The sequence below is a fragment of the Ochotona princeps genome, chromosome 8 (genome assembly GCF_030435755.1).
Source record: "Ochotona princeps isolate mOchPri1 chromosome 8, mOchPri1.hap1, whole genome shotgun sequence".
NCBI lineage: Eukaryota > Metazoa > Chordata > Mammalia > Lagomorpha > Ochotonidae > Ochotona > Ochotona princeps.
Genome location: NC_080839.1, coordinates 64830985 through 64856665, shown reverse-complemented (window position 1 = coordinate 64856665; position 25681 = coordinate 64830985). Strand labels below are relative to the sequence as shown.

Below are 25681 nucleotides of genomic sequence, written 5' to 3'. Positions count from 1 at the left end.
ACTAACATGCAAAAAGCATGCACCAGTGAAGTAACCTTGTGCAGCAACTTGTCCTTAAACCTGGTCAAGCCTCGACAGCTTTCAATTAAAAAAAAAAAGAGTTAGTGGGGCATTGAGGACCATCCCCCAAACACAATCATCCAAATCTTGTTGATGGGGAAATGCTACAGGACAGAGAACTCAGCTTTTTCAACAAGTCAATCCACAGAGTATCTCCGCACTTCATCACAAGGAGGAGCTGCAGCCTGCTCCCTCTGCCCCCACCCAGTCTTTCCTCCGCGTCTGCTCCAGGTCCCACCACTCCCCCGAGTGGGAGTCCCTGTTTCTGCAGGTCCTTGGACACTGTACATGTGTTGTGATTAAGTCTGTCTCCCATCGCAGGACCCACACAGTGTGAAACAAGGCTCTGAACAACCAGGCTGAAAAGTCCACCTTTGCCCATCCCGTGAACGACCCAGCCACAGAACGCAAACATCACCTGCTGCTCAAAGGAATTTCAAGAATTCATGAGAAAATGCAGATAAAGCACCTGGCAAAACCCTCAGACAGATCTTAGCACATCTTAGACAGTTTGCATCTAGTTAGTGAACAAACAAAAAACGGGAACAACAGAATTCAATGGTTGTTCAGACCTGGCACAGTAGCCTGGAGGGTAAAGTCCTCGCCTTACACGAGCTGGGATCCCATATCGGTGCCGGTTCTAATCCCGGTGGCCCCGCTTCCCATCCAGCTCCCTGCTTGTGCCCTAGGAAAGCAGTTGAGGATGGCCCAAAGCCTTGGGACCCTACATCCGCGTGGGAGACCCGAAAGAGGTTCTGGGCACCTGACTTCAGTTCTGTGCAGCTCCAGCCACTGTGGCCACTCGGGGAGTGTATCAGTGGACAGAAGATCTTCCTCTCTGTCTTTCCTCCTCTCTGTATATCTGACTTACCAATTACGAAAATAATAAACAGTTGCTCATTTCACCTCATTTGATTTCCTCTAATCACTTTCTTATCCTATCTAGTGAATAGAGAAAAGATAAAACATGCAAAGTAAGGGGGGGGGAAGAAAACTCAAAGAAAAAAAATAGACTATAAATTTCTAAACAATTGAGCCTGACACTAAGAGACTAACAGCTTAACCACAGTAAATACAACATGATGAAGAATAAAATTACTGAGCTAAACTTGACTGAACTTAGAAAAAGCAATCAGATTTATTTTCTGACTAAAATCTCTCAACATAAATGTCTTCAAACATAATTTTTCACAATATGGAAATACTTTTGAGAATGTTTACAATGTCACAATCACCATTTTGAATTGCCTTGATTTTCTCACTTGTGCAAACGCTGGCAAATTCAAATCACTGCACTTTCCCAGCAGAACGGTAGGTGGCGCAACGCACACACAGAGCCGCTGGTGGCAGAGCAGCGCGCTTAACACAAACACAAGAAAGCTCTCCATACAGCACCATCCTGAATTTTGAAAACATTTGCTTACAGTTGTTTAAGGCCTAGTTTGAAAATAAGTATTTTCAAATAATATGAACATACTTACATCGTAATTTGTCCAGCATTTTTCCACCACACATGGTTGCTAACATAGCTTTAACTGAAAATACCGTCAACTTGCCTCGGCCCTCACTGCAAAATAAATTATATTAGAAATAATTGCTATCTGGAACCACAAAAGCAATCAAATGTATCACTAAATTTTTAGCAACCAGTAAATTGATGCCTACCCTCTCATGGGAAACAATTTTACCACATTTAGAAACTCTGTCCCTCCACCCCCCTTTGCAGAATTAAGGTTTCATCTTTTAGGTGAAGAGTAAACTAACTTACATTATCTGGAAATGAGTTTGGGAAACGGTCTGTAAGGTAATTTATATGAATTATGTAAGTGGAGCTCAAATGGATGAACCCGAAAAAAACTCCCTATCAACTAAACCCAATGCATCCACCAGGCAGGTGTCAGGAAAGGCTGAAAACAGAGGGGTCCCTTGGTGGGACTGTGATTCAGAAACGCCCTGGTATGGAGATGTGAGAGCCCGTGGGTACTGCTGGGCACCACACAACAGCACGCACCCTGCCACTGAGACTGGAGAGTGCTCCTGTCTGCAGTGTTGATCCCAAGAAGCTCTACGGTGGCTGTCCCTCAGCTCTTCCCTCCAGCAACAGGAGAGCAGCACGGGGGACGGGATGGGCAAGGCACAAGAACACAGGGGGGGCTCGGCAGCGTGGCCTAGTGGCTAAAGTCCTCGCCTTGATCCCATATGGCCGCTGGTTCTAATCCCGGCAGCTCCACTTCCTCTCTATCTCTCCTCCTCTCAGTATATCTGACTTTGTAATAAAAAATAAAATAAATCTTAAAAAAAAAAAAAGAACACAGGGAACTCTCCCAGCAGGAGCACTGCACACCACCTGCGGAACGAAGATGGGACCACAAGGTCCGAATGCCCAGGCTCTGTCCATTCATTTCTGTCCAGGGCTTACAGCAGATACAAACCCTACCGGCTGCTGTTCAAGCTAGTTACCAGAGCTAAGTCAGCAAGGAGCTTTCCTGCTCATTTTCAAGAGTTCATGCTCCTGAAGCTTCATGGTAACTCACGATGAAGATAGTTTGCAATTAGGAAAGCTCTCTCATTACTGTCAAAGCAAGCGGCGTCCTGTTTCTCTCCACTCAACGTCTTCCCGGGGCATTTCCCATTCCAAGCCTTCTCCGCATGCAGAAAGATCAGAATGGGCAAAAGGGCACACTGTTCACAAGCCAGAAGGTTCTTGGAGAAAACGGCACCAGGAAATGAGGCATTTGTTACAGCAAGGTGTTAAACTATTACCTCTTGTGGGGCTGACTTCTAAAATAAAACAGGATTCTCGGCAACTAGCAAAAATAAGGTGGAGTGAGTGCTTAACCACAAGGCTCTCCACTGCATGAGAAAACTCAACGGCTGTAAGGTCATCACTTAACTGAAAGGGAATGGATTTCTAAGACTGATATAAACTTTTTACAGTGGACTTTGTTTGTTTTTAATATCAAGCACCCAAATGTTGAGTACATTTAAACATGCCATATCTTATGGGATAAGTTCTCTGTCCCTCATGAAAGAAAAGAAAAAAAATTGCATATTGGCTTTCCCATTTTCTTCAAAACCAGGATATAAGCGTATGACAGACACTCCACAAACACAAAGCACTCCATTCCCTCCAGGGCTCCATACATGGAGCCACCTGGGAAGACAGGCTCAACTATCCACGGTGCCCTGGGGTGGAGCCCTGGGAGTGCCCGCAGTCCGCATGCAACTGTGCCCAGGCAGGTGGCAGAAGCACCTCCTGAGGCAGTCCTGTGGAATGACTTTGAACTCTGATGGATACAACTTTCATCACACAGTCAAGTGGCCCAGAAAGTTGAAGCAAGAAAACTACTGAAGTCCAGGACATAATTGAGACTTCCTGGTGACGCAACTTTATCAGAAGGGGAGTTTCTGCACAGCAACGGAAATAATCGGCAAAGTGAAAAGCCCACCCACAAACTATCCATCTACAGAGGCCTTCCCAGGACATAAGGAACTCCAACAACTCAACACAAAAACCAGCAACCCAGGAATACTCTGATTCTAAAATGGGCAAAAGACCTGAAAAGAACATTTTTCAAAATAAGACACACAAATGATTAGCAAGTATAAGCAAAATGCTCACTCCCACCAAAAAGCTCAGATCAAAACAGGCCAGCATCTTACCTCATCGGAATAGTTATCACAAAAAAGACAATAATGAAAGCTGCCAAGGATGAGGAGGATAGGAGGCAACCACAGAAATGTGAGTGCAGCCATCATGGAATATAGTTTTGAAGGTTTCTAGAAAAACTAAAACTAGAACTCCTATAAGTCCCAGCAACCTCACTGCTGGATACATATCCCACAGGAATGCACAAGGGAGGTATCTGGACTTCCATGTTCACCGCTTTTGTGTCACAAAAGCTAAGACACAAAGTCCACCCAGGTACTCCCTAACAAGGAACATGCAGAATACACAACATGGAGGATTAGTCTGTCTTTCAAAAGGAATGAGACTCCGGCACTTGTGACAAAGCAGACAAGCATAGGGGACATTCCGCTATGTGAAATAAGACAAGCATCAGAAGACAAATCCTGCATGTTTTCACTTGTACACAGAAGCTACAAAGAGTGACGTCACAGAAGCAGACAGCCGCAGAGTGCGCGGCAGAGGCTTGGAGTGGGGAGGGCAGCCTGTGCGCGGATGGACACAGATACACATCTAGGAGGGAGGATCAAATCCTGGTGCCCTACAGCATAGCAGCAGGGTGATGGCCATTGCCAGTGCTTTGTTACACACGTCAGGATACCTGCCAGATTGTTGGGTATCCCCAACACAGGAATGATTCATGTTTCAGGTGATGAATTTGATCACTGCACACTATCTATACCCATCAAAACAGCATTACCAGATTAGTCTTCTGGTTTAAGTGGGAAAGCACAGAAGGAAAAAACATAAGTTAAAAGATATTTAAGCTATACATCCGGAAATGCATTCAATTTGCCATACTGCAATGTATACAAGCAAGTGAAAACAGTAAAGATACCAAGGCACAGGTCCTGGCCCCCACAGGTCCTAACCATCAGGCCTGGTGCAGGGGCGGGCCCTGGCATCGATAATCCTCCAAAGTGCTCCGGGTGATTCAAACCCCAGCCATGACTGAGAGTCAGAGCCTTCAGAAAAACCGATTTTTATCAAAGATCCAACAGGAAAATAAATAACGTGCATCCACACACAAAAACATACATGAAAGAGACATGGATGGCTGTTGGGCACTCTTAGCTAAGAGTCAAAGACTGAAAAACAAAGTCAGAGACAGATGAAAATATAATGAGGTTCTTGTTAATCAAATTAATGACTCTGTCTCCAAAGACCGTTCTTGAGCACCGCGAAATTGGACTTAAAACATTTGTTTCCATGATTACATTTTATTTTCCTTCATCCTGTAATGAAATATTCATTAGTAGTTTTGCACAATTAATTTAAAAATTATTGTTTTCAAGAGACAGCAAGTGTCTGTGCTGAACAGTCACCTCTGAAGTCTCCTGCAATGTTGGGCTCTCACCAAGGCCAATGGCTATGCCTCTGGTACATGGTCTTTACAGTTACTGGACAAACAGAAATGCATACAACTTATAAGAGTATGATTTAATGAATTTTCACACAATAAAGGTGCTCACGTAATCATGCTCGCATCAAGAAACTCCTCTGGCACCCCAAAGCCACCAGCTGCCTAAAGCCACCTCCCACTGTGCTGACGTGCCCTCTAACAGCAGGGGTCAGCTCCGTTGACCCTGAATCTCATACAGACGGAATCTCCCATCAGGCACTCTTGCATCTAGCCTCTTTAAGCCAACCATGATATCTGCAAGACCTGTCACGCTGTTACAAATATTAACTCATTCTGCCATGCAGTATTCTGTTATGCAAATGTACACCACATTTTATCCATTCTCTTATCGAAGATATTTCCAACCCTCTCTTTTGGATTATCCTGTGAGTATGACCAAGAAAATATGGCTTTCCCTATGCTACAGGTACAAATATTTGTTAATTTACTGGTATTCCTTACACACACACACACACACACACACACACGCCACAGATGGGTAAAAGTCAAAACTAATGCCTGCCTTCAGAAACCTACTGAGCTTTTTAAAGTGATGACTGTTGGTTCTAATTCTGAAATAAATGAATTATTTTGCAAATAAGACTAGATAGTGTCTGGAGTTCTTTGGCTAGACCAAACAGAAGAGCTGGTACATAAATGCAATTATTCTTTTTCTTCATGTTAATGGGGCCTTTTAAGGAAAGAGACTACACAGTGTCAAGACATAGGGAAGAGAGAGACGGGGAAAGGAGGTCCAAAAGCGCCCCACTCTTTTCCCGCAGAATTTCACACTGAAATACAACCAGCTATTTTCAAGTATGTGTGGATCCATAATCATTTACTGCAGTGCTACCTCGCACGGCCAAAGGCTGCAAATAACCAAACTGGTCATTAACAGAAGACTGACTGGCTGCTAACATTTAAAGGACCAGGAAATAATATAGGAAAAATACAGAATTAAACCCCAGGAAGATTACTAAGTTACAAAAAAAAAAAAGGCAGGGTGTAGAAATAAATAATTACAACGAGACTATGCAGCAGCTACATATTTAAAAAGAAGAGGAAAAGGATAATATTATCACATATTTGCTAGTATGTGTATAAACTGACTGTGCAAGGATCCTAAGAAAATAACAAGGTTGGCTGCCTCCAGGGTGGGAAAAAGCACAGACTGAAACATGCAAAATGCTTACACTAGAAAAGAAGAGCCTGGGAGTTAGCAATCTAAACATCCAGTGTAAGATACCAAAGAGAACAGCAAACAAAAAACGGTGGGCAGGCGGGGAGGAGGACAGGGAATCAATGAACCTGAAAACAGAAAAACGATAGAGAAAAACCAGTAAAACCAAAAGCTAGCTCTCTGATACATCAGTAACACTGACAAATCTCTAGTTGGCCAGAGTGAGAGAGAAAGAGAGAGAGAGAGAGTGCAGATCACCAACATCAAGAATGAACGAGGGATTCTACAGATGTGACAGAGAAGGGTAATATTACCAAAAACCACTCATGTCCAGAAACTTGACAACATGAAAGTTGCATCAAGAAGAAACAAATATACTGGACAGGCCCATGTCTGTTTTTTTAAATATTTGTTTATTTTTATTGGAAAGGTAGATTTACAGAGAGAAAAAGAAACACAGAGAGGAAGATCTTCCATTTGCTGATTTATTCCCCAAGTGGCCACGATGGCTGGAGTTAGGCTGGTCCGAAGCCAGCGCCAGGAACTTGCTCTGGGTCTCCCACTCGGACACAGGGTCCCAAGGCTTTGGGCCATCCTTGACTGCTTTCCCAGACCACAAGCAGGGAGCTGGATGGGAAGGAGAGCAGCTAGGACACAAACTGGCACCCACATGGGGTCCCGGCGAATCCAAGGTGAAGACTTCAGGCACTCGACTGTTACGTCTGGCTCCCATGTCTGTGTTTATAAGCCTTCAAAAACAAAGAATGCTCCTCATTCAGAAGCCATATGATTCAGTCCCGAATATTTGAAAAAAAATTACATTTCTACACTAACTGTTCCAGGTAATAAAAAAGAAACTGTTCCAAACCATTTTTATGAACCTAGTATTACTCTGACATAAAAACAAAATAATATATCCCATGAATACATACAGTCCAAAAAAATCTTCAACAAGATGTGAGCAAATCAAGTGTAGCAACAGCTAGGACAAAACCCACAATCCCCAGGGGAGGTGTTTGATGCAGGAGTTCAGCTTGGGGGACAGGCGTGTTAGCCTGGTGGTTAAAGTCCTTGCCTTGCACATACCAGGATCCTATTTGGGTGCCAGTTCTGGTCCCGGATGCTTCACTTCCCTTCTGGCTCCCTGCTTATGGCCTGGGAGGGCAGTGGAGGACAGCCCAAGGCCTGGCGACCCTGCACCCATGCAGGAAGCCTAGAAGAAGCTCCTGGCTTTGAATTGACTCAGCTCTGGCTGTTGTGGCCACTTGGGGAGTGAACCAGGGAACAGAAGATCTTTCTCTCCGCTTCTGCTTCACTCTGTAGATCTGACTTTACAATAAAAATAAATAAATCTTAAAAAAAAAAAGATGCAGCTTGGGAAGTCCACGTTCCACAAAGGAGTGTCTGGGTTCGAGTCACAGCTGCACTTCTGACTCCAGCTCCCTGCTAATCCACACGCTGGGAGGCCGGATGATGGCTCAGGCACTGGGGTCTCTGTTATCCACGCAACACAGAGCTCCTGGCTCTTGCATTTAGCTTGACCTGCTCCTGCCTGCTGCAAGCACTTGAGAAGTAAACCAACAGACAGATGATCTCTGCTTCTCTGATTTTCAAACTAAAAGAAAACACACACATCCCTGGGAAATTTCTCCCAGAAATTAAAAAATCAATCAGATATCTATCTTAAAACCAATCAATATAATTCACCATTTCAACAGACTAAAAAGAGAAGGGAAAAAATCATGATTAGGTGAATAAAAGCAGAGGACAAAAATTCAACACTGATCCTTGCTATTGTAAACTCAGAAAAGAAGGGAACTTGCTCAGTCTAATCAAGGACATCTTTAAACATCACAACAGCTGGGGCAGGCATGGGGCTATGCTGGGCATTAGGCTGCTGACCGAGATACTGGCATCCCAGATCAGAGTGCTGGGCTTTGGGTCCCAGGCACGCTCCCAATGCCAGCTTTCTGCCAGTGAAGACTCTGGGAGGTGACAGCTCAAGCCACTTGGTTTCTGCCACCCACATGGGATCCCACTGCCTGGCGACAATCCCAGCTGGCAGCTACTGTGGGAATCTTAGGTGGAAATAAGCCCTCTCTGCCTACATCCATGCAACACCAGCTAACACCATCCTTAACTATGTCAGACCAACTGCTTTCTCTCTAAGATCCCAACAATTAAGAACGGCTGCTCTCAACACAACACACCCCGTCCACAACACCCTGGAGAACTCAGCTGCTGAGGAAAGACAAAGAAGCCAGAATGACAGCCTGGAAGCTAAGAGAGAAAACCGTGTCTGCTCCAGACAGTATGATAGTGGAGCTAGAAAACCAACAACAAAAAGAGTACAGGACACAGTAAAAACACTGTCAAGGATGAGTGTGGCCAAGGTTGCCAAATCTAAGTCAACACACAAAATTTAATTTTATTCCTCTAAATTACCAAAAAGACAAGTAAATTTCAATGACAAAAATATAAAATACTTAGGTGATAGACAACATTTTGCAAAAACACATTTTAAGACCTGTATGCTGAACAAAGCCCTTCCCATCTGATACCAAACACATGAGGTTGTTTCCAAATGTGCACACGTGCGCACACACACACACACACACACACACACACCAGGCATGTGTCTTCTGAAGCAATTCAAATCTGACCCTAACAGGAGGGAGCATCATCAGATCCCACCAAAACTGCCCCACTTCCAGCGGCAGTCACAGGTGGTAAGCTGTCACTTCCACTTCCTCCCAGTAGCTGTGATCCACAGCCTCAGCCTCAGATGGATTCATTTGCTAGAGTGACTCACAGAATTCAGAGAAATACTTTGCTTACATTGGCTCATTATTTATTACAAAGGATATTACACAGGAAACATACGGGGAGCTGTACAGGGATGGGTGGGCTGCATGGGGCGGGGCGTGCAGGAAACAGTACAAGGATGTCCACACCTCCCCAGACACCTCCACCTCCTGCATCTCCCTGAGTTCCGCTAAATAACAGCCCTCAGAGCTCAGTCCTTTGGGCTCTGATAAAAGCTGCATTACAGAGGCACAATGGATTAAACCATCAGCCAGGAGTGATCAGTGCCACTGCCTGAGGCCGGGAGCCAGGCTCGCAGAGAGTTGTAACCCTCCGGTATTAAGACTGGGATTCCTGGCAATCTTACTCCCAGGAACCCACCAAGAACAAAATCCCAGGGGCTGGCACTGTAGCATAGCGGGCTAAGCCTCTGCCTTCAGGGCCATCATCCCATACAGGCACCGGGTTTGGAACCCAGCTGCTTCGCTTCTGAATCTGCAGCCGCAGATGTAAGATTCTCTCCCTTTCTCTTTGTCGCTCTCTCTCCCCTTCTCTGTACCTCTGCCTTTCAAGTAAAAAAAATAATAATAAATGAAGAAAAAAATTTTAAAAGAACAAAATCCCAAAGGCTTCCAAACCTCTGGAATTAAAAGGCAAAATCACAACCAAAGACTCTCCTAGCACCCCCAGCCATAAGGGTATTGAGAGCTCTGTCCCAGGAACTGGGATAAGATCATACACAACAGATATCCCCATACTCATTTAAAAACAACAAGATTTATTTTAAAGAGTTGTAGACAGAAAGAGAAAGACAGATGGAGAGGCAGATATTCCATCTACTGGTTCACTTTCCAAACGGCAGCAATGGCCAAGGCAGGGCCCAGCCAAAGTTGGGGGTGAGGGCTGCATCTGGGCCTCCCACATGGGCACAGAGGCGCAAGCACTTGAGCCCCCCACTGCCTTTCCAGGCACATTAGCACGGAGTTGGAGTGCAAACAGAAAAGCGAGGACTTGAACTAGTGCCCATATGGGAGGCTGGCATCGCAGGTGGCAGATTAACCAGCTATGCCACAACACTGGCACCAAAATATACTGTTAAGACCCCTTATTGCTCAGAAATTCTGAGAGTTTTAAGAGCTCTGTGCCAGGGACTGGAAGCAGAAATCGGTATGTATACTATTATTTTTTTTTAAAGATTTATTTTTATTACAAAGTCAGATATACAGAGAGGAGGAGAGACAGAGAAGAAGATCTTCCATCCGATGATTCACTCCCCAAGTGAGCCGCAACAGGCCGGTACGCGCCGATACGAAGCCGGGAACCTGGAACCTCTTCCAGGTCTCCCACGCAGGTGCAGGGTCCCAAAGCTTTGGGCCGTCCTCGACTGCTTTCCCAGGCCACAAGCAGGGAGCTGGATGGGAAGTGCAGCTGCCGAGATTAGAACTGGCACCCATACGGGATCCCGGGGCTTTCAAGGTGAGGACTTTTGGCCGCTAGGCCATGCCGCCGGGCCCGGTATGTATATTATTATCTCACAAATCCTGACCACATTCACAACAGGGTATTTTGGGTAGAAATCAGTAACACAAAGTATGGTGCACCCCTATAGTTCTAGCCCCATATAAATTGTCCATAAGGTAGGAGAATAAAGACACTCTCCTGATGTCTCACCCCGCTCTGTTCTTGTGCTGGCTGAAGAGTCCCCAGCTCATTTCCATGTGCGTTCAGGGCTGGGAATGATGCACACAGCTCTGAATGCGGCACTAAGACTTCAGATCTTTCTTCGCTGGCAATAACCAAGCAAAAGACATAATGAGAGAGGAAAGAACTGTAAGCTCATGCTGGCATGAACCTGCCTGACTCTGAACCTCACCTTCCTTCAATCAGATATAATAGCCGCTACAGAGAAGTACCGGACACCATCTCTGCAGGCAGGATGGTGAGGCGGAGCCCAGCAGGCCAGCAAGAGGCTAAAACTCTCAACTTCTCAGTGACGAAACAGGGACTTACTGGGGACCATGATGTTGTCTAAAAATCAGGTACAGTCACTATGTGGTGAGATGCATTCTGAGAAATGTGCTGCCAGGCAATTTCAGCACAGTAGGGACCTCGAAAGCCTATGTACACAATATACAGCACAGGCAGCTGTGACACGCTGGGCACCTGTATGTCAGAATACAGGGACAGTACAGTAAAAACACTGCAGAACAGGAGTTTTCTGTTCCCTTGCAATTTAGTGGGACCACAGTTGGGTATATGGCCTGTAGTGGGGAGCATGACTGTGTCATACTACTTTGCACTTCCACAACAAACAGGTTCCTCATCTTCAAAATGCTTGAGAAACACCAATATTGACAATACTTTGTATCCCTTATGAAAATAGCCTTTTAAACCAACTCTTTACAAATGATATTCTGAGATTTATAACATCTTACACTCAAACACAGAGGAACACACACGATTCTCCATCTGGGTCAATACTAACACACTTCCATTCCTGTCCATTCACTCAGATTATCACTAGTTTTAATTGATTAACTAATTTACTAGATTGCTACTAGTTTTAACTAATTAATTCACTCTCCCAAAGGTCCTGGGAGCTGCGAACGCTACCAGGAACAGGGCTCCCAAATGGGTGGGAGGACCCCAGTTACCTGGACCACCACTGCTGCCTCGTAGAGCTGGCCTGGAATTGAACCAAATGCCTATCCCCAGATCATTACTAGTTTTGATGGCTGGTCTACAATCAAATAGCCTGCTCGTTTACAGAACAGTCTGTAATATGCTGTTTACAGTAAGAGGATTCTGTAATCCCTCAACTAATTATTGCCAGGAATGTGCAGTCTCTCAATTTCTCCTTTCACACTCGCTTTCCGGTCATTTTTCTTGTCCATAACAGCCAGCCAGCAATCTCCCCAACAAACCTCTTCTCTCCTCTCTGCCTAAATGCTTTTTGTGGCATATGCATGTACATGAGGTTAAAATCATATGCTCAACTGAAGGAGAGGAGGGATATGCATCTAACACACACTCAACAGAATAAAGAGAATGTCCAGGTCGAAGGAGTTTTGACCAAGGGTTCAGGTAGGAGCAGCTGATCTTGGGGACCACAGTAAACATGAGGGGGATGAGGTCACAGACAGCAGGATCTGGGGAACACTCAGGCAGTCTTTACGTTCACCAGTCTATTGAAGGGTTGGCCTTGTGGCATAACGGGTGAGAATGCAACCTGCAGCTCAGGGATTCCATATGGGTGCCAGGTTGAGTTCCAGTTACTCCACTCCCAATCCAGCCCCGACTAATGAACCTGGGAAGCAGCAAGGGCAGTGGAAGATAAAGCATGTAATTATACATCTTGAAAACTAGCAGATTGACTAGTTTTCCATTGTCAGGTCATCTCCCTGACTTACAAGGCCTATCATCCTTGACAACATTAGGTTCAGTGTAGCTGATCCAAACATACCCACCCTCCATAATCCAGGGCCTAAGCTCAAGCCTTGGCTCTACTTCCAATCACAGCTTCACTACAATTATAGCTTTGTACCAGCTTTTTGTTTGTTTCCCCTGATGACAGGAAATATCTTCCAATTGTGATATTCTTTCTTCTGCTTCATTCATTCTATTCTTGAGACTCTCCATTGTATTTTTAATTTGCTCCACTGTATTTTTATTTTAAAATATTTATTTTTATTGGAAAGACACATATACAGAGAAGAGGAGAGACAGAGAAGAAGATATTCTGTCTGATGGCTCACAACCCAAGGGGCTGCAACGGCTGGGGCTGAGCCAATCCGAAGCCAGGAGCCAGAGCCAGGAGCTTGTTCTGGACCTCCCACATGGTTGCAGGGTTCCAAGACTTTGGGTTGTTCCCAACTGCCTTCCTAGGCCACAAGCAGGGAGCTGGATGGAAAGTGGAGCTGGCAGATTAGAACCGGCACCCATATGGGATAGCGGTGCATTCAAGGTGAGGAGTTTAGCTGCTAGGCTATCATGCCAAGCCCTCCACTGTATTCTTAATTTCTGAAATATCAGCTTTCATTCAATTCATTTCCTGTGTGACATACTCCTTAAATTCTTTGAACTCCTATATTATGTGCTTCTCATTGTTGGTCAGACGGTTTATAATGAGTTTTCTGAATTCTGTGTCCCTCATTTTCTCAGTGTCTTCCTCAGTTGACTGTGAGGGTGATAGAGGCTTTTGCTCCTTCACCGGGCAGTCTTCAGTAACATTCATTGTGCCTGTCTCTTCTTTTAACTTTTGACATTACAATCCTCTTTGGTGGATTCTTCTCCTTAGTGCATGTTTCTAAGATGTATTACCTACAGGCCTGGCTGCCGCAAGAGCCAATCCATGGCTACCGCTGGATGCCTGGTTGTGGCTGGAGTCCGGATCACAGCTCACCGGCAGCTGCTGGGTTTTCTGTTCCCTGTAACACCGCTCCATAGTCGCCGCCTCTTCCCTGTGTCCAGGGCATCTGCAGGTACCCTGTGTTGACTGCCTGACCCCTATTTTTTCCTGTAATCTGCTCCTTGTATTTCACCCTAATGATTCTCCGTCATCCCCAACTATGCCACCATCTTGATTCTTTGATCTAGCTCCCTGCGAATGCATCTGGGAAGCCAACAGAGGATGGCTTCAGTCCTTGGGCCCCTGCACCCACGTGGGAGACCTAGACGAAGCTCTTCTCTCTTGGCTTCATACTGCCCTGGCTCAGCTGCTGCTGCCATTTGGGGAGTAACCCAGTGGAAGGAAGATCTTACTGCCTTGCCTCTCTCTGAAAATTTGCCTTTCAAATAAACATAAATCAATCTTCAATTTTTTAATTAAAAATATTTATCTAGTATAATCACTAAAGGGGTACACTCAAATCCTTCCTCCAATGGCACTGCTCCTACCTTTCCCTGCAGAAGCAACGACACGCAGCTCCCCCCCTTCGGCGCTGGCCTTGCCAGCCACACCTCAGCTTTGACTCCTTTGTTCTAAGTACTTTTCTTGGCACTGGAACCCCTCAGGCTACTGTAAGGCGAGCTGCAATTTCCTGTAAGTCTCCCCAAACAAAGCAAAGACAAGGCATCCTTTTTTACTTCTCTATATTTGCTTTAGAGCCCCAGCACTCTTCCCCTGCAACTGGTGGCAAAGAGAGAACCTAGAGTGGAAGCGCCTGGTCCTTATCCAGTCGGTTCCTTCCCTTAGAAGGGAGGGGCCTGAAGCTGACCCGACCACACTCTGGTCAAGTTACACTTAAACCTGGAGAGCCAGCTGCCCTGGCTGTGGCCTGCATAACCTCACCAACATCTGTGCCATGACTACTTTCTATGCAGGTCTAAGATCTCACCAGAATCAATTCCCTACAAATACGATTTATCACAGATAGTGCAAGTGCAACCCCCTACAGACTCCAGCCTAGTACACAGCCACAGAGTGGGTATGTAGGTCAACAGTTAAAAGCTAACTATTAACCCTGAGACACAGCTACTAAAATGAAGGGACAAACAGACTGGTAGGAGAATGGCACATCCACGGACCCTGCCCTAGCAGAAGCCCTCCGGGGAGCACCCTTCCTCTTTGGACAGCATGATTCATGCCCGTCGCCTTTTCGTCTTACAGTCTGTCATGGAAGTCTACATGTGACTTTCCAACAGCATTCTTACGGTCCAACACTGAGAAAGCACCATCCTGAGCCCCATGCCAAGCTAAGCAGACAGTGAGTCACCGAGAGCAAGCACAACATGTTTCAACACACAGGTAGCTTTGGAGGCCCCTGCGAACCCCACCTGCGCCCCAGACAAGGGAAACCACGTATCTCGGCGTGAACACTCTCCAGATATATGTGTGTGTATCTTTATTTAAGCTAACCTATTTTAGATGATGCATCCCACTTTGTAGTGTCTAATAAGCACAGTTTGTTACTCAAATTAAAGCTTTTGACAATAAAACTTCAGGGAGCAGTTTTTTAACTTGCAAAACTGCTGTTTTTTTAAGCAAACAATTGTGGGTGCTGCCAAACACAGGTTAGTGCTTCTCACATGAAAATGAATTTCTACTTTAAAAATACTCTTACCAGTCCAATTATCAAATGTCACTAAAATAAGAGCATTTTCTTCAATTTTCAAAAACTTGTATTTTTCCAATTAATGTTAATTGTGAAATTCTACATTCAGTGGATTATGCAATCAACCGCAAATCAAGAATCCACTTGGCAAATGCCAAACAGCTTAATCAAGCAAAATTAACTCAGAACATTATTCAATTTTATCAGAATCAAAATACCTGCTGTGTTTCACTTAAACCCTACAAACATTTATTAAGAAACAAGTGCCGAGCTCACTTAGGAACCAAAGAAACAACAAATAGAATCTCTGCTTTCAGGGGCCTCCAAGATCATCTGTACATTTAGGAAGCTGCTTCAAACATTTTACGTGGGGCCTAGTAGCTAAATCCTTGCCTTGCACCCACCAGGATCCTGTGTGGGTGCCAGTTCATGTTCCAACTGTTTCACTTCCCTTCCAGTTCCCTGCTTGTGGCCTGGGAGGGCGGTAGAGGTCCAAAGCCTTGGGACCCTGCACCCATGTGGGGAACCCAGAAGAAGCTCCTGGCTCCTGGCTTCAGATCAGCTTAGCTCCAGCCATAGCAACCACTTGGGAAGTCAATCAGTGGATGGAAAATCTTCCTCTCTGTCTTTCCTCCTCTCTGAATATCTGAATTTCCAATAATAAAAATAAATAAATCTTAAAAAAAAAAACCAAAAAGATTCAGAGGGGCTGTGCCACGGTGTAGCAGGCTAATAATCCTCCAGCAGATGGTAGAGAGTGAGCTAGGGCTTCTGAATTTTTTTATTTTATTTTATTTTTTTTGGTGGTGGGGAGGTAATGATTTATCTTATTTCTATTTGAAATGCAGAGCTAGGGAGAGGAAAGACAAGAGAGAGAGAGAGAGAGCTAAAGCTTCTGAGTCACTCCCCAAATGGCCATGTGGTTGAAGCTGGGCTAATCTGAAGCCAGAAACCAGGAGCTTCCTCAGGGTCTCCCACGCGGGTGCAGGATCCCAAGCTTTGGGCCATCCTCTGCTGCTTTCCCAGGCCACAAGCAGAGAGCTGGATGGGAAGTGGAGCTGCTGGGACACAAACTGGCATCCATATGCTGATACTTTCCTAAAAGGGCTCATGCAAGCACATGTGCTGCAATTCCACAACTTCTCCCCACTAGTTCTCCAGCTTATCGCACTTTCTTTGTTATCATCTTGAATTATTTTAAGAACAAAGAAGGGATATAAGGAAATACACAAACACATAAATTTGGCACCCCCAAGATACTACAATCTTGTTTAAAAATCACTAATACCAGAAGACTGTAACTTAACATCTTTTTATCAATAACAACTAAGTATTTCAAACTGAAGGAATACAATTGATTGTATTTAAAATGGAACTAGCTTGGTTTCACTTTGTTTTCAGCATACACTGGTAAGGGGCAACGTCAGAATTATCCCAGTGTATCCAAATGTAACTTGTGAAAACCATATTTTAAAATGGTGGCTAGCCATATTTTCAAATTGCATAGCAACTTCTTCATACAAATCCATCATGAATCAGAAATGAAGGTGCCCGACTGACAATGGGTTGATGCCACAACTTTTGGACTTCATGGTGGCGCAAAAGTGAGGCACATCCAATAGAAACTATGACTTCAAATTCTAGGTTGTGATCTTCTGCTGGGGTGGTGACTTGGGGCTCAATGTTACACCCTGAGCCTTTCAAGACTATTTTCAACACTTACATATTTTGCATATTCATTCAAACCTAGTTTTACTGGGTATGCTACTTTTTTACAAAGTCTGTGGTATTTTTAAAGTAGAATTCTATTGTAATTATGAATCACAGACTCACTTGTAAAACAGAAATGAATAAGAAAAAAAGGAAAAAAGTTAACAGAAAGTATCAAAACAAATTTCTCACGAACTCATTACTGAACATTTTTGCTTTCTAGGGACATGAAAAAACACAGAGGACAATAGCTACTCCCAAGATGAATGCCCTATCACCATTAGTACATGAAAGTCTTATTTAAAAGATGAGTCTGTTTCAGAGGGAGAAGGGAGGGTAATAAATGGTTCTCAAGTTTCAAGCTGAAGGGCCTGAATGGACAGTGGGGCCATACGACAAGAGAAGGACCCAATCTGAAGCTGTGGTCGTCTCCCACTGGGTCTTCCCACCCACACTTCAGGACAGCGCATGAGCAGTCTAAGAACTTGACTCGTCCCTGCTCCAGAGGGGCACACACATTGTGACTGCTTTGAGCCATAGTATAAAACACCACTGCACACCTGGCCCACAGGTATGGACGAGGGAGGGCTCGGGCACCTCCGCCAGGGGCTAAGAGAAGCCAATTCTCTCTGCCTGCCTGGACTTGCCATAGGAGGTGCCAGGTAACTGCCAGCAGGTGTTTTTTTATTTATTTATTTTTTTTTGGCTGAAGTTAGCGTAAGAATGATCAAAGAAGAGGACAAAGCCACAGCAAAGAAGCAAAGCCACAACTCTGATGAAACCAGGATCAAGACTGGGCTGTGTGTGGACTCCCTGGCCAGGAGTTTCATCCTGTTGCTGGAAAAACCAGCACAGACGCTTACATGCACACACGCTCCCTACCACCTACAAGTGCAGGCACAGAACCCCAACAGAAGTTAGAAACAGGGCCTAGGGCGATAACAACTGGATACCCTGTCCTGCTGGCACCTGCCAAGGCAGAGGACCCAGAACAGAAGGAAGGAGGAGGTCGGCAGTCGGCCCACCCACCACCCCTGCGGCTCTCACTGAGGTCCCACACATAGACTTTGGTCATGCTGGCTGGTCTCTGAGTTTTCCAATGATTCCTACTCCTGAAATGTAAAGTACTTAAAACTTTCAGGATTTAGAAATTTAAATCCCAAGAAAATATCCACTTAGAAGAATAAAGCCTTAGATCCTATTTGATCCTGGCCAAGAAGTTCCTATAATTATTAAAATAATCAGACATCTCCGTGCACTGCATCCCACCCCTAAAATGTCTACATATTTGAAGGTGAGGGAAGGTAAGATTAAATAAATAGTTTCTGCATTCAGATGTTAAGCTGGAAGGGGGCTAGGGGGTTGCAAAACACAAAGGCTGAAAAGCATATCACAACACATGGCGAGCAGGGCAGGTTCCACCTGGGGCAGCTGTGCCTGGTCAGAGTGGCGGCTGGGATCCTGGCTCCACTTCCAACCCCAGCGTCCTGCTCATACGCACCCTGTGAGGCGGCAGTAATGACCGCCAACCACTGGAGAGACCCTGATGAGTTCTGCCTGCACCATCCCCACCTGTTGTAGGCATTTGGGGAACAAACCAGGAGATGGAAGCTCCCTCTAAAATATCTTTCAAATGTGAATATTTTCACATTTGGAAAAAAAAATGTATTTTCAAATGTGAAATCCTGGCCATGCCAACTCTTTTCTCTTCAGGCTGTGTGAAAGAGCTAACCAGGCTCCGGGGGAAGGGCTAACAGACTCCAGCCCCTGGGACAAAGGGTTAAACGCACTTACTGGAGAACCACCACCGACACCCCTGCTGCCTCCTCTTCCCACCTGGCAAGTTCTGCACTGCCCCGGGGCTCCCCCCATCCTCCTGGCCTCCCGCAGGCAACCCTCTTTGCCCGTTCTCCTTGTTCTCCCTCTCTCTCTAATTCTCCCTTTTGCTTCCACTGTGCTTTTGCTTCTCCTCACTAGTCTGGTCATATCCAGTGGTCTGAACAATTCTAGATAAAACAGCTCATTCCACCAGTTCCGTCTCCTCCAAAATCCTAATGTTGAAATGCTGATCCTAAGGATACTGGCATTGGGGTGGGGCCTTGAAGTGATTCAGTCGCCAGAGCAGAGATGGGGGTTAGAGTGACTCTGAGAGATCCTCTGTCCTTCCCTCAGGTACAACTTGACAAGAAGGAACTTGCCCTGGTCCTGGTCCCCTGAGCTGTTGGGAGCCCAGTTCTTTGGAGTCCCAGCTGCTCAGCTCGGGGCATTTGTCTTTGAGACAGACTGGGACATCACGTAATGAACTCATTGCACATGAGGGTGGACTGTTTCTGATGCCCACTGTATCATCTGCAGGCAGGAAAATTATTTTTAAAATTTTTGTTGGGGGGGCTTGGCATGAGAGCCTAGTGGCTAAATCCTCGCCTTGTGTCTATTGGGATTCCATATGGGCCCCCGTTCCTATCCTGGCTGCTCCACTTCCCACCCAGCTCCCGTTTGTGGCTTGGGAAAGCAGCCAAAGGGAGGCCCAAAGCCTTGGGACCCTGCACCCACATGGGAGACCCAGAAGAAGCTCCTGGCTTCAGATCACCCCAGCAGATGGAAGATCTTTCTGTCTTTCCTGTCTGTAAAAATCTGACTTTCCAATAAAAAAATTTTAAAAATCTAAAAAAAAAAATGTTTGTTGGGGCATAATAGTTAATTATTGTGTTGTGGCACAATAGTTAGTTAAGTAGCCTCTAACGATGCTGACATCCTACATTCAAGTGCTTGCTAGAGTCCCGGCTGCTCCACTTCTCAACCAGCTCCCTGCTGATGCACCTGACAAAGCAGTAGAAGATGGCCAAGAGGCTGGTCTGCTGCGTCCACGTGGGAGATGAGGAAAGAGTTCCTGGCTCCTACATTTAGCCTGGCACAGACCTGGCCATTGAGACCATCTGGGGAGTGAATTCGCAGATGGAAGATCTCTTTCTATCTGTCCCCCATCACTCTTTCAAATACATAAACTGTTTTTGAAAATCAGATTTTGAATCAATTGGCAATAGATCATCTTAGGTTAACTAAACATCAGTGTCACAAAGACAAGCTGCCACTTGATGACCACAGAATAACAATTTTTTACTTTGAAGCTGGGGTCCAAAAGTCTGGTCTTTAGTATAAAATTAGTTTTATGGCTTACTAATCTCCACTACTGAAAACTGCCATTTGGATTCTGGGACTTAGATCTTTTGTATACTCTATTTTTAAAAAATTACAATCTCTTTAAATAATTTCTATTAAATAAATATGATACCTAATTTCATATCATCTTATAAATAAAAATGTTGTGTGTCGCTGGCCAGCAGCAACACTAAAAAGACAAGGCATACTCTGAGGATCCAGGAAACGCCGCAACCGCAACCGAACCCCTCACTGCCCAAAGCGGCTGAGTTTAAATCCTTATCTCCGCTCCGCTGTCCCCACTGGTCTAAGCTTTCCTCTGCCGCTTCTCCAGCCCTCTTTCCGCCACCCTTCTTGCCGCCTGGCCTTCGTTCTTTCCCCAGTTTTTCTCCTCGTTGCCCCCCAGACTTTCTCTCCGTCTTTCTTGTCTTTCTCCGTACTGCTTTTACTGCTTCTGTCTGTATCCCTCCTTTCTACTTTCTCTCTCCAGCACCCTTCCTCCCGCCCGTTCTTCTTCTCTCTCATCCCCGTATTTCTCCATCTGCCGTAGTCCGTCTGTTGTTTTCATCCATCTGTCTGTCCCAGTCTCCGTCCTACGTTGTCCGCTGCCTAGCTTTTACCGGCTACTTTTATATCGTTCTCGTCCAGTCACTTCTCCCTGTGGGTCCACTTGGTGCTACGTGATAGGCCAGTAATCACAGCTAATGCCTATCCCTGTGACTTCCTGTTTACCTGCTGGCGAGACCAGCTCTGCCTCCTGGCCCTGGGCCAGCTACCATCTTGCGACGGCCCCTCCTATTCTGGCTTTCCTGTTTTGGGGAGCGGCTTCAGCACCCGGCTCCCCAAGGTTGTGGATTTAGTGAGTGATAAAGCAATTCCAGCAATGCTGCAATGCCAGCATCCCATATGGGCAGCAGTTCCCAGCTGCTCCACTTCTGATCGAGCTCTCTGCCAATGGCCTAGGAAAGCAGCAGAGGATGGCTCAACTGTCTTGGCCACCGCCCTTCACATGAAAGATGTGCAAAAAGCTCCCGACTCCTGGCTGTCACAGACAGCTGGAAAGTGAACCAGCATACAAATGGAAGCTCACTCGCTCACTTTCTCTCTATCACTGTGTGTGTGTGTGTGTGTGTGTGTGTGTGTGTGTGTGTGTGTCTCCTCTAACTCTTTCAAACAATCTTGAAACAAAAACTGCAGTGAACACTCCAGTGTGACTTGGCTTTGACTTACCCATAACATCATTACCAAGTCACAGCATCCTCACTACTACAGAAAATAACTAATTGCCTTTTACAAACATAGGAACTCCAAGTAGGGAGGTCAAAAGAGAGAAGAAATGTGGCAGAGGAACTCAATCCCTCCCAAACACATGTTCAGTGGTACAGTAGCAGTCAGAAAGAGCAACTCTTGGGGCAGATGCTTTACCAAGCAGCTAAGATCCTGCTTAAACACACACACACACACACACACTGCCTACTGGAGTGCCTGGCTTTGATCCCCAGCTCACCTTCCAATTCTAGATTCCTGTTCATGTGCACCTGATAGCTAAATGATTTGGGTCTTTGCCATTCAAGTGGCAAATCTAGATCAAGTTCTAGGCTTCTGGGTTCAGCCTGATCCAGCCCTGGCTATGGAAGGCATTTGGGAACGGACTAAGCAGGTAGATGAAGACTTTTGTCTATCTCTGGCTCTCATATTTTCAAATAAACAATGAATTTTTTTCTAGTTAATATGAATTCCTAGTTCCTGGAACACAACTGCTAACCTTTAGGATTCTATCCTTTCCATTCCTGTTTTCTATAGCACCCTCTTAAATCTCTATGGACACACATATAGCAAATCTTCCTCACTGGAATTTAGGTTATATTTTAAGGTTTTCTTCTCTTGTTGCAAGACCTATCAGACAGCATTTATGCATTAAAGATACTTATGGTAGGTTCCTATACATTTATGAAAAGAAAGCAAGGTACCAGTGCACAAGAGCATGTTACGTGATGGAGTTAAGGAGCTTAGCCTCAAGTCCTTCAGAGAGTTCCAGGATCCTCTACAACCTGGATTCACTTTTCAGGACAGAGAACAGAGACCCCAGCAGGAAAGTGTGTGTCATTTTGCCAAATAGAAAAACCTGTATGTTGGAGCTTACTGTGGAACATCTCCTGGGTCAGTAAGCCACAAGTCTGGCAGTCTTCACAAGAGACTGCAACTGAGTAAGTTCCCTTCTCGCTGGGATGCCAGACTGATAACCCCGAGCAGGCCAGTGCGGCAGAGGACTTCCCCAAGGAGAGGTGTTCTTAAAAGTGAAGGAAGCACGCAAGGTACTAGCCTGTCATACGCTGCGATCATGAAGTTGAGGAGGAGGCTGATGGACTGCTCCACGCTGATCTGGTGCGTGGAGGGAAGGCGCTTGTTGAGCTGATAGTAGATGGAGGAGATGACGGTCTCCAGGCGGGACACGCTTGTCTCAGTGGTATGGTCCAGGGTATTAAGGCCGTTGTCTCGGAAGGCTTCGATCATGTTCCAGATATCGACGAGATGGACTGAAACACAGGACACATGGGCTGTCAATGTGCTGAAGGTGCCTAGAGTGGTCACCCAGTCCCTATCACGGCAGGCTCCGCCAGCTGTGAGAGAAGCAGGCTGTGCAGGTGATATTGTGGGGCCACCTGAGGAGCACCAGGCTACTGGCCCTGACCAGGCTTCATCCATACTGACCAGCTACAGGTCTCTGCAAAGAGGGGCCCAGGCAACTCCTAACCACAGGTGACTTGGGAGAAAATGCCAAGAATTAATTGTGAGAACTCCTAGCCCTATTAGTAATTTGCTGTGTTATCTTGAATTGCCTCATTTTATTACTGGAGCCCAATATGTCTAACAATATTTTACGATTTCAATTACATTCTCGGAGGCCCCAAGGAAAGACAAACACAATGGAACAGAATGTTAACATGCCTTGCAGAGTGCTCACAGCCTCAAACTAAAGCCAAAAGTAAATCTCTGGCCTACTTTCCCCATTATTTAAGAAGTTGATTTTTTTTTTTCCTTTTCCCATTTGCAGTAATAAGGTATGCTGGGTACCAGCATCTACCCATTCCTTGAAAACAACAAAAACACATCTTTTTTAATGTGCTGGCGACTCCTGAAAAAGAGAAAACAGTGCTCAACCAGAAAGAAAAGAGACAGGTCCTTCAAAAGACAGCAGGATGATGCCTGACCTCAAGTAACGAAGACAGGAGAAGACTGTAATCTCTGACCTGGAAGAAACTGACATCATCTTAGAACAGAAGGAAAAAGGAGGGCCCAGTGTGGTAGCCTAGCGGCTGAAGTCCTCAGCTTGCACATACCAGGATCCCATATGGACGCTGGTTCTAATCCCAGCAGCCCTACTCATCCCATCCAGCTCCCTGTTTGTGCCTTGGGAAATAACTGGAGGACAGCCCAAAGTCTTGGGACCCTGCACCCACATGGCAGACCCAGAAGAGGCTCCAGGCTCCTGGCTTCAGATCAACTCAGCTCCGGCCATTGCAGCCTCTTGGGAAGTGAACCATCGCACAGAAGGTCTTCCTCTCTGTCTCTCCTCCTCTCTGTATATCTGACTTTACAATAAAAACAAAATAAATCTTAAAAAAAAAAAGGAAGAAGACGGAAAATGGAGGTGACAGGGATGTGAAGGGGGGGAATGCTGGCAAGCCCACAGTCATCTTAGCAAAGCTGGTGCTTGGCAAAATGCAAGCCTCTACCATAACAAAGACACAAAAGACTCAGCTAACGAGAAACAACCTGATGAAAGACATTGACACAAAACCCACAGCTAACACCATGCTTAGCATGGAAAGACTGAAGGCTGTCCCCTTAAGATCGGGAATAAAACACCTGATATAAAAGCAAGTGAAGAAAAACTAGGAACGCTGCAGTTAATTCAAACTACACACCTTTGTGAGCAGGAAACTCAAGGGGTGGAATAAAGTCCTGGCATGGCTCACATGATAAAGGGCTAAGGTCCAGAAAGGATAAGAACTCTAATAACTCCAGAAAGAGAAAAATGAATTTAAACATGAGAAAATGATTTCAATGGGCATTTCTACAAAGGCAGATGCAACATCTATTTAAAAATGTTCGACATCATCAATCACTGGCAAAACACAAACAAAAACTATGATATACCACTTCACAGTCATTAGAGAGGTTACACTTTTAAAAAAAAAGATTTACTTTTTTTAAGATTTATTCATTTTTATTACAAAGTCAGATATACAGAGAGGAGGAGAGACAGAGAGGAAGATCTTCTGTGCGATGGTTCACTTCCCAAGAGGCTGCAATGGGCCAGTGCGCGCCGATCCAAAGCCGAGAACCAGGAACCTCTTCCAGGTCTCCCACGCGGGCGCAGGGTCCCAATGCATTGGGCCGTCCTGCACTGCTTTCCCAGGCCACAAGCAGGGAGCTGGATGGGAAGTGGAGCTGCCGGGGTTAGAACCGGCGCCCATATGGAATCCCGGTGTGTTCAAGGCGAGGACTTTAGCCACTAGGCCATCACACCGGGCCCAAAAGATTTATTTTTATTGTAAAGTTAGATATACAGAAAGGAGAAGAGAAACAGAGTTGGATCTTCCATCCAATGATTCACTCACCAAGTGGCTGCAATGGCTGTTGCTGATCTAATCTGAAGCCAGGAGGCTGGAGCCTGCTCCAGGTCTCCCACATGGATGCAGGGTCCGAAGCCTCTGGGCCGTCCTCAACTGCCTTCCCAGGCCACAAGCAGGGAGCTGGATAGGAAGTGGGCTGGCGGGATTAGAACCAGCACCCATATGGGATCCTGGTGCATGCAAGGCAAGGACCTTAGCTACTAGGCTACAACACCAGGTTCAAAGTGGTTACATTTATTTTTATTTATTTGAAAGGCAGAGTGACAGAGAGAAACAGAGTAAGGTCTTCCATTCACTGGTTCATTTCCCAAATGCCCCCAACATCCAGGGTTGAGCTAAGTAAAAGTTGAGGGCAAGGAACTCTAGCTGGATCTCTCACACAGATGGTAGGAACCCAAACACTTGAGCTATCACCTGCTGCCTCCCAGCGTGCACAGTAGCAGGAAGCCAGATGGGAAGTGGGGGAAGGATTCAAACCAGGCACTGTGACATTGGATGTGGGCATTCCAAGAAGTAGATTAACTGCTGCACCATAATTATTTTTTTAAAAAAATGAAAAATGGCAAGTGTTGGTGAGGATTTGCAGAAGTTGGAACTCTGGCATACTGCTAATATGAACAGAAAACATGGCAGCTGGGTGCCAGCATTTTGGCACAGTGGGTTAAGTCAGCACCTGCAATGCTGGCATCCCATAGGGGCACCAGTTCGTGTCCTGGCTGCTCCACTTCAGATCCAGCTCTCTTTTCCAAGGCTGATGGCCTGGGAAATAATGGAAGGATGGTACAAGTCCTTGGGCATATGCCACCCAGGTGGGAGACCTGGCTTTGGCCTGGCCCAGCTCTAGCCAATGTGACCATCTGGGGAGTAAACCAGAGGATGGCAGACACCTCTATTGTTCTATCTCTCCCTCCCTCTCTCTAACTCTGGCATTCAAATAAATAAATCTCAAAAAAAGAAAAACCGAGGCTGCTTTCCAAAATAGTT

The 25681-nt window shown here is 45.6% G+C and overlaps 1 protein-coding gene across 1 annotated transcript in view; it reads right to left on the bottom strand.

The window, feature by feature from the left end:
- Positions 1–25681, bottom strand: part of DTNB (dystrobrevin beta) — a 231820-nt gene that overhangs the window by 166015 nt on the left and 40124 nt on the right. Inside the window, exons 4-5 of the mRNA XM_058668190.1 lie at positions 22381–22594; positions 1542–1627 (exon numbers count right to left, since the gene is read on the bottom strand). Of these exons, the coding sequence (XP_058524173.1) occupies positions 1542–1627; positions 22381–22594 (300 nt within the window). The remainder of the gene's footprint in view (positions 1–1541; positions 1628–22380; positions 22595–25681) is intronic.